At 42.7% G+C, this 16,053-nt stretch overlaps 1 protein-coding gene across 1 annotated transcript in view; it reads left to right on the top strand.

Moving 5' to 3' along the window:
* The window catches only part of LOC311104027 (alpha-1,6-mannosylglycoprotein 6-beta-N-acetylglucosaminyltransferase B-like), a gene marked incomplete at its 5' end in the record, with an annotated part of 92,175 nt that overhangs the window by 52,510 nt on the left and 23,612 nt on the right, over positions 1–16,053 (top strand). Inside the window, one exon of the mRNA XM_084145678.1 lies at positions 9,615–9,746. Within this exon, the coding sequence (XP_084001804.1) occupies positions 9,615–9,746 (132 nt within the window). The remainder of the gene's footprint in view (positions 1–9,614; positions 9,747–16,053) is intronic.

Genomic DNA, 16,053 nt, shown 5'->3' on the forward strand with positions numbered 1-16,053 from the left:
TGCTGTGTGTTTACAATATGTTGCAGTGCGCAGCAGAATCAGAGTTGAGAGCAGATTTTTATCGCTTGCAGTGATCAAAGCATTTGGGTCACGGCAAGATAATATGATAGAATCATGTGACATGATTTAGCTGCAGTGAGAGGGATTCAACTTCATCCAAGAGTTGTAGCGTGATGCCTAAATGAGATTGAGACCAAAGAACTATATGGCGCGTTTCTGACAGTGTTGCATGTCAGTTTTCAGTCAGTTTGTATCGCTACAGTAAACAACATATGGATGCAAGATATTGCAATCGCTGCCAGATTCCTCTACCATATGCTGTATTGTACATTGTAAAATTGCTCTGTGATTTGTTTCACTTAAACATTGTGACATTTAATTGGACACACCCTATATTTTGAAAAATAGGACCAAATATGAACACCCGTTATATTATATACTGTATATATACTGCAGTAGACATGGAGCAGGAGAGCCCAAACACAGTTCATTGATCCAGTAGCCTACACATCCACAGAGCTGCAGTGGAATCTGCTAGCTCCACTCAATCTTCTCCAGATTGAGGTTTTGACTCACAGGACTGACTGCACAGAGCCAAAAAGTGGGCGGTCGATATTCAACACTAACAATAAGCAATCAGTGAATAAAAGTGCGGAAATAGCATAACAAGTGGGTTTTCCACCTTAAGAGGAAGCTGTGCTTTTGTTATTGACAAAGGCACCATCTGAGTCTCTTATACCCCACTCTCTCAACTGGCTCATTAGTATGCCAGGCTCCGCTCTGGCAAGCAGGTCTCCACGCTGGCACTACCCTCTCTCTGCCCGTTTATTTTCTTCCACACTGAGCCCTTTGCACCCCATGTCCCCACCCCGGCCTCCTTCCTGTGAATTTGGCACGGCATCTGCCACGGCCAATTCTCCTTAACGTCTGACTCCCGCCTCTCTGTTAGATATACTGTTGCTGAGCAGAAGTCTAAGGTTCTCTGGCAGCACGGTGCAGGTGGCCAGTCCACTCAGTGGGATACACCAAGATGGCCTGGTGCATGTGGCTGGTGCTTTTCTCATGGGGTGCCAGTTCATCCTCCCCTCCTCTCTTCTTCCGCTCCTTCTCGCTCCCTCCCTCTCCACCTTCTTCACCTACTCTCTCCCTCTCCTGCCGAACTCCCAGCAGGACTGTCAGCCCCAGATATCTTTCCTCTAGTGTGTGCGTCAGACTCGTGTGCACGTGCCTGCATGTGTTGCTTTTTATTCAACTGCTGCTCATTTTCAGCTCCATAACTGCAAATGTAATCACCCTGTTCTCCTCTCCAAGTTTGCAGGGATTTGCATATATCCAATTAAAGCCCTGAACAGCAGATTTAGTGCATTTGTGTGCAATACTGCCTCATGGAGTCACATACTGCACTTTGTCATTATTATACATTTGTTCTCACATTATCACACCGCACCTTTTATCTGATCTATCCCTTAAATAATTGTTTTATACGTTCTAAAACATACAGTACCTCCATTCTATTGGTGATCCTACAATCACTGAAGAACAAACTGGACGAGCTCCGTTCGAGACTATACTATCAACGGAACCTGAAGAACTGTAATATACTGTCTTTCTCTGAGTTGTGGCTGAACTAGGACATGGATAATATACATCTAGCTGGTTTTTCTATGCATCGGCAGGACAGAACGGCAGTGTCGGGTAAGCTCAAGGGGGAGGTGCATGTCTCTTTGTTAACAACAGCTGGTGCGCGATCTGTAATATTAAGGAAGTCTCAAGGTTCTGCTCGCCTGAGTAAGAAGACCTCATGATAAGCTGTAGACCATACTATTTACCAAGATAGTTTATCTATATTTTTAGCTGTCTATTTACCACAACAAACCAATGCTGGCATTAATATCGCACTTAACGAGCTGTATAGAGCTATAAGCAAACAAGAAAATGCTCATCCAGAAGCGGCGCTCCTAGTGGCCAGTGATTTTAACGCAGGAAAACTGATATTCTTCTTACCTAATTTCTACCAGCACGTCACCTGTGCAAATAGAGGCATAAAAACTCTAGATCACCTTTACTCCACACACAGAAACGCATACAAAGCTCTCCCTCGCCCTCCATTTGGCTAATCTGACCATAACTCAATCCTCCTGATTCCTGCTTAAAATCATTTAATTTTTAATTTTTTACTTATCAATTTTTTACTTAACACTTATTTTTCTTAAAACTGCATTGTTGGTTAAGGGCTTGTAAGTAAGCATTTCACTGTAAGGTCTACACCTGTTGTATTCGGCGCATGTGGCAAATACAATTTGATTTGATCACACTCTGCGTAGCCGATGTGAGTAAGACCTTTAAACAGGTTAACATTCACAAGGCCGTTAACATTCACAGACGGATTACCAGGACGCGTACTCGGAGCATGCACTGACCAGCTAGCAAGTGTCTTCACTGACATTTTCAACCACTCCCTGAACCAGTCTGTAATACCTACATGTTTCAAGCAGACCACAATACCTGTGCCTAAGAACGCCAAGGTAACCTAAATGACCATGACCCTGTAGCACTCACATCTGTAGCCATGAAATGCTTTGAAAGGCTGGTCATGGCTCATATCAACACCATAATCCCAGACACCCTGGACCTACTCCAATTTGCATACCGCCGCAAAAGTTCCACAGATGACGCAATCTGTATTGCACTCCACACTGCCCTTTCCCACCTGGACAAGAGGAACACCAATGTGAGAAGGCTGTTAATTGACTACAGCTCAGCGTTCAACACCATAGTGCCCTCCAAGCTCATCACTAAGGACCCTGGGATTGAACACCTCCCTCTGCAACTGGATCCTGGACTTCCTGACAGGCCTCCCCAGGTGGTGAGGGTAGGCAATAACACATCCGCCACGCTGACCCTCAACACGGGGGCCACTCAGGGATGCGTGCTTAGTCCCCTCCTGTACTCCCTGTTCACCCACGACTGCGTGGCCGCGCACAACTCCAACACCATCATTACGTTTTTTGACGACACAGCGGTGTTAGACCTGATCACCGACGACGATGAGACAGCCTATAGGGAGGAGGTCAGAGACTTAGCAGTGTGGTGCCATGACAACAACGTCTCCCTCAATGTCAACAAGACAAAGGAGCTGGTCGTGGACTATAGGAAACGGAGGGCCGAGTACGCCCCCATTCACATCAACGGGGCTTGTAGTGGAGCAGGTCGAGAGCTTCAAGTTCCTCGGTGTCCACGTAGCTAAAGATCTATCATGGTCCACACACACCAACACAGTCTTGACGAGGGCACGGCAATGCCTCGTCCCCCTCAGGAGGCTGAAAAGATTTGGCATGGGCCCTCAGATCCTCAAAAAGTTATACAGCTGCACCATTGAGAGCATCTTGACTGGCTGCACCACCGCTTGGTATGGCAACTTCTTGGCACCCAAACTACAAGGCGCTACAGAGGGTAGTGCTTACAGGCCAGTACATCACTGGGGCCAAGGTAGCTGCCATCCAGGACCTCTATACCAGGCGGTGTCAGTGGAAAGCCCTAAAAATTGTCTAAGACTCGAGCCACCCAAGTCATAGACTGTTCTCTCTGCTACCGCACTGCAAGCGGTACCGATGCAGTCTGGAACCAACAGGACCCTGATCAGCTTCTACCCCCAAGCCATAAGACCGCTAAATAGTTAGTTAAATAGTTAACCAAATTGCTACCCGGACTATCTGCATTGAACTTTTTTGACTCATCACATATGCTGATGCTACTGTTTATTAGCTATCTCTTATTCCTAGTTATATGTACATATCTACCTCAATTACCTCGTACCCCTGCACATCGACTCAGTTACTCATTGTTTTTTTATTTTCAATTTATTATTACTTTTATTATGACGTGTTTTACTTTTCTATTATTTATCTATTTTCTTTCTCTCTGCATTGTTGGGAAGGGCCCATAAGTAAGCATTTTACTGTTAGTCTACACCTGTTGTTTACGAAGCATGTGACTAATACAATTAAATGTGCCACTTTTCAGTGGATTAGATGAGTTCAAACCACCTACAGTGGGGAAAAAAAGTATTTAGTCAGCCACCAATTGTGCAAGTTCTCCCACTTAAAAAGATGAGAGAGGCCTGTAATTTTCATCATAGGTACACGTCAACTATGACAGACAAAATGAGAAAAAAATATCCAGAAAACCACAGTGTAGGATTTTTTATGAATTATTTGCAAATTATGGTGGAAAATAAGTATTTGGTCAATAACTAAAGTTTCTCCATACTTTGTTATATACCCTTTGTTGGCAATGACACAGGTCAAACGTTTTCTGTAAGTCTTCACAAGGTTTTCACACACTGTTGCTGGTATTTTGGCCCATTCCTCCATGCAGATCTCCTCTAGAGCAGTGATGTTTTGGGGCTGTCGCTGGGCAACACAGACTTTCAACTCCCTCCAAAGATTTTCTATGGGGTTGAGATCTGGAGACTGGCTAGGCCACTCCAGGACCTTGAAATGCTTCTTTCGAAGCCACTCCTTCGTTGCCCGGGCGGTGTGTTTGGGATCATTGTCATGCTGAAAGACCCAGCCACATTTCATCTTCAATGCCCTTGCTGATGGAAGGAGGTTTTCACTCAAAATCTCACGATACATGGCCCCATTCATTCTTTCCTTTACACGGATCAGTCGTCCTGGTCCCTTTGCAGAAAAACAGCCCCAAAGCATGATGTTTCCACCCCCATGCTTCACAGTAGGTATGGTGTTCTTTGGATGCAACTCAGCATTCTTTGTCCTCCAAACACAACGAGTTGAGTTTTTACCAAAAAGTTATATTTTGGTTTCATCTGACCATATGACATTCTCCCAATCCTCTTCTGGATCATCCAAATGCACTCTAGCAAACTTCAGACGGGCCTGGACATGTACTGGCTTAAGCAGGGGGACACGTCTGGCACTGCAGGATTTGAGTCCCTGGCGGCGTAGTGTGTTACTGATGGTAGGCTTGGTTACTTTGGTCCCAGCTCTCTGCAGGTCATTCACTAGGTCCCCCCGTGTGGTTCTGGGATTTTTGCTCACCGTTCTTGTGATCATTTTGACCCCACGGGGTGAGATCTTGCGTGGAGCCCCAGATCGAAGGAGATTATCAGTGGTCTTGTATGTCTTCCATTTCCTAATAATTGCTCCCACAGTTGATTTCTTCAAACCAAGCTTCTTACCTATTGCAGATTCAGTCTTCCCAGCCTGGTGCAGGTCTACAATTTTGTTTCTGGTGTCCTTTGACAGCTCTTTGGTCTTGGCCATAGTGGAGTTTGGAGTGTGACTGTTTGAGGTTGTGGACAGGTGTCTTTTATACTGATAACAAGTTCAAACAGGTGCCATTAATACAGGTAACGAGTGGAGGACAGAGGAGCCTCTTAAAGAAGAAGTTACAGGTCTGTGAGAGCCAGAAATCTTGCTTGTTTGTAGGTGACCAAATACTTATTTTCCACCATAATTTGCAAATAAATTCATAAAAAATCCTACAATGTGATTTTCTGGAGAAACAAATTCTCAATTTGTCTGTCATAGTTGACGTGTACCTATGATGAACATTACAGGCCTCCCTCATCTTTTTAAGTGGGAGAACTTGCACAATTGGTGGCTGACTAAATACTTTTTTCCCCCACTGTATCTGAACCACCTATCTGAACTGCTGTAAGGTGTCATGGGTGTGTGAGAGAGACATCCGAACAAGCTCAGCCATCCACATAAAGAGACGCGCATGTAATTCTTAAACTGGGAACATTTTCACGCTGTACGAAATTTTACAACATGACGTCACAATCAGAACACAATCAGAACGATTGGGAACTTTTTCACGCTGGGAAGATTTTTACATGACACAAGGCACTGTACACAGGTGAAGCCACAGTATGAAGTACGGTGGGTTGCTGTCAGAAACACTACATGTCATAATAGAAAGCTGTATATTGTTCAATCTATTGCTGCCCCCAGGGAAGGTAGGTATGCCACTGCTCGAGCCATGGTGAGGTTCAATTACTTCTCTAACTTTTCAAGGTCAGAGAATGTCTCGCAGCTCCTTCACTTCCCTTGTGGAAGTGTATTAGATTGACCATGCTGACGTTCCTACAGTATATCTGTCCTTAATAAAATACAGAGCAAATTCCTCTACACGCACACACTCACAGAAGGTTGAGGCATGCCAATGACATTTTGGGAGTGAACGTTTGCCACAGTAGACCACAGTGGGGGCAAATCGCCCCATTTAGGAGCAGTCATGCTTGAAATTAAGCCTGACGTGTTCATTTCCAATAGTAAAACATGACACTACCAGACAAAAATGTAAACTGGCAAAGTTGAGTTATTTGAATGGCAGACACAGGGTATGATTATACTGTAGGTCTGTGGGTTACTATGCAGGCCCACACTGAAATCAGATTAATTTCAGTCAGGTGAAGTATACAGGGCTTGTGTTTCGTTGCTGTTTGGATGCACACACAGGCATACATCCATACAATGGTCATCCCCAAAGCCAACACCTCCTTTGGCCGCCATTCCTTCCAGTTCTCTGCTGCCAATGACTGGAATGAACTGCAAAAATCTCTGAAGCTGGAGACTCTTATCTCCCTCACTAACTTTAAGCATCAGTTGTCAGAGCAGCTTACTGATCACTGCACCTGTACACAGCCCATCTGTAATTAGCCCACCCAACTACCACATCCCCATATTGTTATTTATTTTGCTCATTTGCACCGCAGTATCTCTATTTGCACAACATCTTCTGCACATCTATCACTCCAGTGTTAATACTAAATTGTAATTATTTTGCACTATGGCCTATTTATTGCCTTACCTCCATAACTTACTACATTTGCACACACTGTATATAGATGTTCTATTGTGTTATTGACTGTATGTTTTGTTTATTCCATATGTAACTCTGTGTTGTTGTTGTTTTTATCGCACTGCTTTGCTTTATCTTGGCCAGGTCGCAGTTGTAAATGAGAACTTGTTCTCAACTGGCTTACCTGGTTAAATAAAGGTGAAATAAAAAAAATAAAAAAGTGTCTTGACCAGTGCTATCTATTATTGAGAGTGAGGTGCAGGCAAAGAGAATTGAAACCACTCTTGAGAGAAGAGCCCTTTTTGTTTTTGTAAGCCTTTATACAATTGACTGATGAAGCTCTAGTCTAAAGCAGTGATGGCTGACAGACTCTCTGCTCATTATCAAATCTACTGCAGGGGAACATTCTACCGCGCCTGTTTCCACCAGTTTGTAATTCTGACTAAATCAGTTGAGCGAACAAAAGCAAGATCGATAGCTTTTATTTGCAGGTGTGTGTCCCCTGTAGCTCAGTTGGTAGAGCATGGCGCTTGCAACGCCAGGGTTGTGGGTTCGTTTCCCACGGGGGGCCAGTATGAAAATGTATGCACTCACTAACTGTAAGTCGCTCTGGATAAGAGCGTCTGCTAAATGACAAAAATGTAAAAAATGTAAATGTATGTCTGTGTGTGTCGACTGTTTGTGTCTGTTTATTCACACTGTTTATACAGTAGCTGTCTAAGCCTTTCTGCTGTTAATAGCAAAGCCCCGCTAGAACAGCTCTGAGCACGAACACATCCAGAAGACCACACACAAAAGTATCTAAATCAACCACAGATTTTGTGTACAGACTGAACATTATTGACAAAAATGTTGTGATGCATGGACCAGATCTAGGTCAAATTCAACTATTCAACAAACTCAACTAGTTTGATAGTATAAAAATAAGTTACATTGAATTTTGAAGTGGATAACATCTCATCTTTTAGCTACCCTTGTTTTTACCTCTGCTCTCCCTGTCTCCCCCTGCAATTACATTTCCTCTCTCACAGAGGCTGTCCATCTCCCTTTAAAAATGCAAAGTGTTGACAATATTCCTGTCTGCTGCGCAATCACAGAAAATCCTATAATTTAGAGGCAGACATAATTCAGCTGAAAACTGTTTGATTGCAGGGGCCATTTTGTGTCTCTGACAGCCTCCTGAAACTTCGGCTCTAGCAAAGGGAAGCAATTACTTTGGCTGCTGACTAGCGCAATCTCACTGCATATGAAGAACACTCCAACATTAGAAACCTAGCCACTCTGTAAAGTGGAATCCGGAGGAATTAATCAAGACCTCACTTTACATGTTTAACTTGTATCCTGCACTAATGTCAGTAAGTGTGGGGCTTGATTTGAAGCTCCTTAGCTGAATAGCAAAACTTAGACTGTTTCACAGTCAGTCAGAGAACACGAAGACTCTGTCATTATTGTTTTTCCCCAGCTATTTCTGGAAAGGATTGTAACGAGTGGCCAATTTCCTGGACTACAATTCTTGTTGTTACGGTCATTAGCGTAAGTGTTCGCTGCAGAACTGGGTGCATTTCTGACAGCCAGCGAGATAAAAGCCTGGATAGGAGGCAGATAGCTGTCATTCTCATTCCAATGCCTCACTACCTCTTCCACAGGGTGTCATTTTGAAGCCTCTCCCTACTCAGCCATGCATTACGGACAGCAATGATATGGTAAATCAAGTGTTTAGATATCCCTGTACATACCGCCTGCCTATCTGTTATCTCTCTGAGGTGATAGTGGGTCACTGATATGGCTTAATAATCAACAACATCAATGGTTATTGAGAGTGAGTCACTCATATGAGATAGTCAGGTAATATTGTGATGACAGACATCAGAATATGTGAATAACAGGCAGGGTCCACCCTCTGTTTAGAATTTTTTTTAGCCATTTTACAAAGACTGCAGGTGGTTTTCAGAGCAAGGTGGCAGGTGTAGAGAAGGTTTTACAAAGGGAAATAGACTCAAATGTGTTTATGTTTGCATTTTGGCAAGCAAATGATTGCTTCCAGGACAATACAGTTTTTAACATGGAAAGTCTAAAAAGCTTAGGCCTCTTGAGGTGAGCTGAGATGCATTGCTTGTTTTATTGCTCATGGCAACACACACACCTTTTATTTCATTTCCCTAATTGCACATAGAGCGAGTGGCAAAGCAATGGCTGAATTAGGAACATTCTCTGACCCATTTCTGCACCTCCACCTATCAGACTTCTGGTATCACTCCCCTTACACCAGACAAATCTAGTTGATGAGAATAGACTAGAGCTGGGAGCTCTGATGGCTGGGGCTCCTCATCTCTCTCACACACGCACACCACTTGGGAGATGGCACACAACATTTATGGAAACTTCCAGGCCATTTCAGAGCATTAGAATTACCCCCCTTAAGAGGCCATTGATTTACTTTAGGCATGACAGATTTTTACAGCAACATAGTATTTCAGCTGCTTTTTACAGCAACATAGTATTTCAGCTGCTTTTTACAGCAAGAGTATTTCAGCTGCTTTTTACTGTAATTTCTAGAATGTGTCTTGTTCCCTTCATTGTGTGGATATACAGTCTTACTTACATTATAGGGAACTGGACAATGTGTAGTATTTATTTTCGAAGTCTGTTGGTATTCTCAGTGTCGATTATTAATATACATTCCTCTCATATTGACAGTGGATATACAGTATGTACAGTGATGAAGTTGTGTTGTGATGTGTTTGCTGTATCTAAGCCGTGCTTCTGTGTGTGCCGTGTGTGTGCAGGTTTCTTGGGGTACCCCCTGGAAGAGGAAGCTGCCCCCTGACAGGACCTCTGCCCTTTGACCTCATCTACACAGACTACCACGGCCTGCAGCAGATGAGGCAGCACATGGGTCTCTCTCTGAGGAAGCACAAGTCAGTGGGGTTTTATATGTGTGTTTATATACAGTTGCGGTTAAATATATTGGCACCATTGCACTTTAGAATGGAGTGCAATGGAGCATAATGTTCTGATTTCTCTTTTCAAAACTGGCTGAATGCTGTAGGCACCTGCAACTTACCACAGGTGAGATAGATTACACAAAAACGAGAATCACTCGCCTCCAACAAAATTAATTTACATTTTTAATAATTTAGTCCAGGCCATTTTTTGGGGGGGAAGAGAAAAATCGCAATTTCAGTTTTTTTTATTTTAAAATTTCAACTTATTTTAGAAGAAATTGTGAATTGTGCAAGGGTGCCAAAATATTTGACCGCAACTGTACGTGTGTTTGTGGGTATGTGCTTACTGTGTGTATGTAGGCATGGAATGTACTATGCACCATATCAGGGCCAAATATGACTTTTATCTCTTACCTTCTGGAGGAGGAACAAACTTGTCCATGATGTGTAAGTTAAACTGTCTGTGTGTTTCTTTGTTACTGGCATTGCTGGTTAATCATTGGCTTATTGGCCTGCTGCCCTTATTGGCTGGTATTTGGTCAGCTGGTTGGTCCCCTGTGAGTCACCAAAGCGCTTCCAGGGGGAATCTGCATGAGAGCAGCTCACACAGCGATCAAATGGGTAAATAATGAGTCCCAGATTGACTGATAGAAATGCTAAGTAGCACAGTGGAGAAATGGCACCGCTTATAGCCCCTGAATTCTCTGTATATATTTGGAACTTTGCAATGTACAGGAAGTTGCCCGAGGCCCCGCAAAGTGTCGACTAAGCAAGTAAAAAGTATAATTATTGGTCTTAGTTATTGCAGGCCAATTTTAAGTGATAGGATTGTAAAAGTGAAAATGATAATGTTTCCATTTCTCAGTTGGAGAGAAAATAATATGTCTGGGGTGTGATAAATCTGTTATTTTATATTACATTATATTGTGGAGTCGTGTTCCAGTCTGTTTTGTCCCTAGCTGCATATTCAATTTCCTGTTCCACAACCTCCATTTAGCTCATTATACACATGCATGCACTCAAATATCTGCACACGTGCATGTGCATGCAATAGACTTGGGTGGTATACCGTATATATTTTGTGTGGGTTTTGGGGCACCCTAAAGTTCGGGGCGGGCGGGGGGGGGGGGGGGGGGGGGCGGGCGTGCTACCCCACTGCTTATTACTAAGTTAAAGATAGACAGCGATATGTCGTAGATGCAGAAAGTAAACAGCATACTGGTCAATTTCCGCAACAACTAAGAGCTTTGAAGCTTGAGTCTCAACTTCTCTGCTGTTTTTGTCCCGTGGCTACCATGTTACAAAAGTGTGAAGCGAACCTGTGCACATGCACAGACGCTGTGTGTGACTGTGTGAAAGCGAAGTTGTGCATCTCGCTCATCGCAATATCCGCGATGCTGCTCATGGCAACATCATTTCATTCAGTCTACCTTTAACTATCTAAGATGAGCCAAATACATTTTCTCCAGCTCAGGGCTTCAGCTATGCATTTGGTTTGCTAACTTGCTAGCTAGGTGGCTAGCCTGCAAGATCAAACTTCTTGGTTACAGCAGAGACAATCAATTCCCTCCTGGATCAAATGTATGTTTGGAAAGAAATAGCGGCCCTTGTGTGCACTGTCTGTAATACCGTATACCCCAGTATGGTACAGGAACAGTATGAAGGTATGCAAATCTGGATACCGCCCAACCTTAACGCGCGCGTGCGCACACACTCATATTATTATAGAGACCACAGGAGGTTGGTGGCACCTTAATTGGGGAGAACGGGCTCGTGGTAATGACTGGAGCGGAATTAGTGGAATGGTATCAAATACATCACACATGGTTTGCAGGTGTGTGATGCCATTCCATTTGCTCTATTCCGGCCATTATTATGAGCCGTTCTCCCCTCAGCAGCCTCCTGTGATAGACATGCAAACACAGCACAATATTTGTAGTGCACACACTATTGTTTGCGATCACACAATGAAGCTCCTAATAAAGATGACTGACCAGATGCCAATATGATTGTGTTTGCCTCATGGATCATTTGCATTACAGGCAGATATCCGTGCAGCAATGGAATTATGTTTGAATAGATGACACAGGAAAGATCTGACTGTGGGATTACTTTGAGGTCCTATAAGACTATTTTATGAGACCCTCTGTCCCAGTCCTGGCCCAGACAGTACATCCTTTGAAATAATTCACCAATGATTCCCATCAGTGTCAATACAAGGTCACTTGATTAGCCGATGCATATCAACTGTCCCAGTCTGGCAGGCTAATACTTAAATTTCCTCTGCAGGCCCCCAGACTGCTTAGAGATACAGAACATTGATAAATCAACCAGATCTGATAAGAGCCCTCGATTCCTTCAGTCTGGATATGCAGAGCTGATGAAGCGGGGAGATAAAACAATGCTCCGTGCTCGACTCACCCTCTCACTATTCTCATATGGCTTCCTTTCCCCATCCTTCCTCTTTTCTTCCCTTTCTTCTAATCTAAAAGTAGCCCCACCCACCTGAGGATCTGTATTTTTCAGCCATCTAATTCCTGTGTTTGAGCAAAATCCACTTGTCACTTAAATCTCGCTGGATTGATTGCTTTCTGTGACTCTTTCATACTCTTGCTTGTGCCTGTTTTTTTTTCTTCCCGTTAACGTTACGACAACGGAAATGTTTGTAAAGACCTGTCAAACACACCCCGGTAATGGCTGAAATGGGCTCAATGGGATACATTGGCTTTTAGTTGAATCGATAAGAACACTAAAGCTTCGTCTGGGATTGAACGCACCGTCTTGACACTTACATCCCAAGAAAGAGAAGAAAGATTACTTTATTTTGATGGGTGCAGGGACGGCTTGTTCAATAGGGCGATATGGGCGACGCACTGCCAAACGGGAAAAGGAAGGGATTTTTTTTCTAATCAATTATATCACGGCAACAGCAGTTATCAGTGTTCACGTCTGATCTGCCAGCCACTAAATGTCAAATCAGGCTAAAGTCGTGCTTCAAATGGCCCCGCCCGTTTTTGGGGCGATTTCAGTCAAGTTGAAAATCGCCCAGAAGTCTCTCATAGCCTGTCATGTAAAATCTATTTTTTTCACATTTCAAAGCTTTCAATACATTCTCTATGGGTGTCTGTGGGCTTGCACTTACGCGCTTTCGTCATACGTGACGTAACGTTGAACGTAACTAAGACAATGGCGGCTAGAAGCGTCTCTGTTGCGACCTGCAGTGCGGCGTTATTTTATGTTTTTAATTTGTAGACTTAGTTTACAAACATTCTGCCAACCATGGATTTCCAGTGGTTGGTTTTGGACTGATCTTGTTGATCGTGTACATACCCGCTACGAACGGACTAAATAATGAAAACGCTGCTGGCAGCTGAATCCCAATACAGCTGGGAGACTTGGCTGGATGAGTCCCGGACAGAGAAGTGGAGCCGGCCACCTTCACCCTGGTCAGAGCGGACCGCGATCCTGGTAAGAGAGCGACTCTGTACCCCGACATTGAACTGCTTTCTGTGTCATTGCGACCTTACTATCAATTCAATTCAATTTAAGGGCTTTATTGGCATGGGAAACGTGTGTTAACATTGCCAAAGCAAGGGAAGTAGATAGTAAACAAAAGTGAAATAAACAATAAATATTAACAGTAAACATTACACTCAGAAGTTTCAAAAGAATAAAGACATTTCAAATGTCATATTATGTATATATACAGTGTTGTTACAATGTGCAAATAGTTAAAGTACAAATGGGAAAATAAATAAACATAAATATGGGTTGTATTTACAATGGTGTTTGTTCTTCACTGGTTGCCCTTTTCTTGTGGCAACAGGTCACAAATCTTGCAGCTGTGATGGCACACTGTGGTTTTTCACCCAGTAGATAAGGGAGTTTATCAAAATTGGGTTTGTTTTCGAATTCTTTGTGGATCGCTGTAATCTGAGGGAAATATGTGTCTCTAATATGGTCATACATTTGGCAGGAGGTTAGGAAGTGCAGCTCAGTTTCCACCTCATTTTGTGGGCAGTGTGCACATAGCCTGTCTTCTCTTGAGAGCCAGGTCTGCCTACGGCGGCCTTTCTCAATAGCAAGGCTATGGTCACTGAGTCTGTACATAGTCAAAGCTTTCATTAAGTTTGGGTCAGTCACAGTGGTCAGGTATTCTGCCACTGTGTACTCTCTGTTTAGGGCCAAATAGCATTCTAGTTTGCTCTGTTTTTTTGTTTGTTCTTTCCAATGTGTCAAGTAATTCTCTTTTTGTTTTCTCATGATTTGGTTGGGTCTAATTGTGTTGTTGTTGTTGTTGTTGTCCTGGGGCTGTGTGGGGTCTGTTTGTGTTTGTGAACAGAGGCCCAGGACAAGCTTACTTAGGGGACTCTTCTCCAAGTTCATCTCTCTGTAGGTGATGGCTTTGTTATGGAAGGTTTGGGAATCGCTTCCTTTTAAGTGGTTACTATCTGCCCCGTGAGTTCCCCCAATTGTTTGTTACCGTTGTGTACTGTTGATAATCACAAGTTTACTGGAGAACTGAGACCAAGTAGAGACTTTGGACAGGGTGGATATGGTATAATAAAGGCAGTTTATTCAGAGGTAAAGATATCTGGAATCGCGTGCACGGACTCGTGCACGTGTGTAGGTCACCTAAATCATCAGAAAAATTGCCCCTCCTGAGAATTTTTTCAGGAGCCGCCACTGGATGGGTGTACATTTTTTTGGTGGAATTGAAACAAGTAATCATTTAATACAGTTGAAATGTTTACAAATTAGATGCGCTGAAATGAAAGCAATTTCCGAAAATGAACACTCGGATTATAGTGATATTATGTCTGATCTCGCAAACAATGTAAAGTATGTTTAGATAGGTGTAATCATGTTGATACCCTTTTATCCGAGGGTATCCTGCTATTGACACAATTATGCAAGAGAACGTGACAACAACAGTAATTAATGAGGCAGTCTAGACAGCCCAGGTGAGTGCAGGTAGGGTAGACAGAGCAAGTGTTTGGTGGTTGCAACCTTTTTTTTTTTCTTTTTTTTTGGGGGGGGGGGGGGGGGGGGGGTGGATCAGCTTAATATTGCAGATAGATTGTATCTTCTATCAATGTAATTGTCTGCATCACTTCCAATCCCCCATGTTTTTTATATATATACTCCCCTTTATTACTTTTCAACCCCGCCATCCTTTCCCTACTTGGAGTAAATTAGTGAACAACAATGCCCAGGCCTCTACTTCCGGTCTATACTCACTATCTACACCTTATGGACACAGTTAATTTTACAATAATTCTATTATATATATATATTTTATTTTATTTTGCTCCTGAACTTCTTCTACTCTCAACCTCTCCGATCATTTTCATGATGTCCATCCGGTTTGCTTCTATATGCCATATCTTTCTAACTGTGCTCTTTCCCAAAAGCTCCCAACATACAACCTATATACTTATAATGGACACAGTATGCTTACATTATTAGCTATCTTTGTTATTATTTGTTGTTATTTGTTATTAGTCCCATCCTTCAACTCTATTCAATACCTCCCATCTATCTCTTAACACCATCCATATAGGATTTCTATTTGCCATATATATTTCAACCGTACTGTGATGTTTTACAAAAGTTCTGAACCTTTCTATTCTCATTGCTTCTACAGATTGTGAATTAAAAATAAACATTTTTGCTAAAAGTATTATTATATTATTGATCGATTGACTATGACTTTTCAGATAACCCAGTAATGCTATCTGCAAGGTTAGCTCCAGGTAAATATTGCAATCCTTTAGCCATTCCTGGACCTGTGTCCAAAAACAAGCTACAAATGGACAGAACCAAAACAAATGATCTAATGATTCTGTCTCTTCACAGCAAAATCAGCAGAGCTGGGAAGATTGTATCCCCCATATAAATAACATTCTATTGGTAGCAAGAATTTTATATAATAATTTAAATTGAAAGATTCAAATTTTTGAATCCGGTGTCGTTTTGCGTGTCAGTTCATAAACACTATGCCATGGGATCGGTACGTCAAAAATCTCTTCCCAACTATTTTGCAATCTATATGGGACGGCTGTCAATCCTTTGGTCCTTAAGTGAAACTGATATACTTTTTTATTTATCACAGTTTTCCTTAACCAATTATGTTCTTTAATGCAAGGCCGACAGACAAGTTCCTTACTTTCTCCCCCTTCCACTTTCCTCTTCCACTTTTGCGGTAAGGCTGCAATTATTTGGTTGTAATTTTGGGTAGAGCAGACATTTCCATATGTTTTTGTTAGCTGCATGTGTG

This window comes from Coregonus lavaretus (genome assembly GCF_964263955.1).
Source record: "Coregonus lavaretus genome assembly, chromosome: 28".
NCBI classification, from domain to species: Eukaryota; Metazoa; Chordata; class Actinopteri; order Salmoniformes; family Salmonidae; genus Coregonus; species Coregonus lavaretus.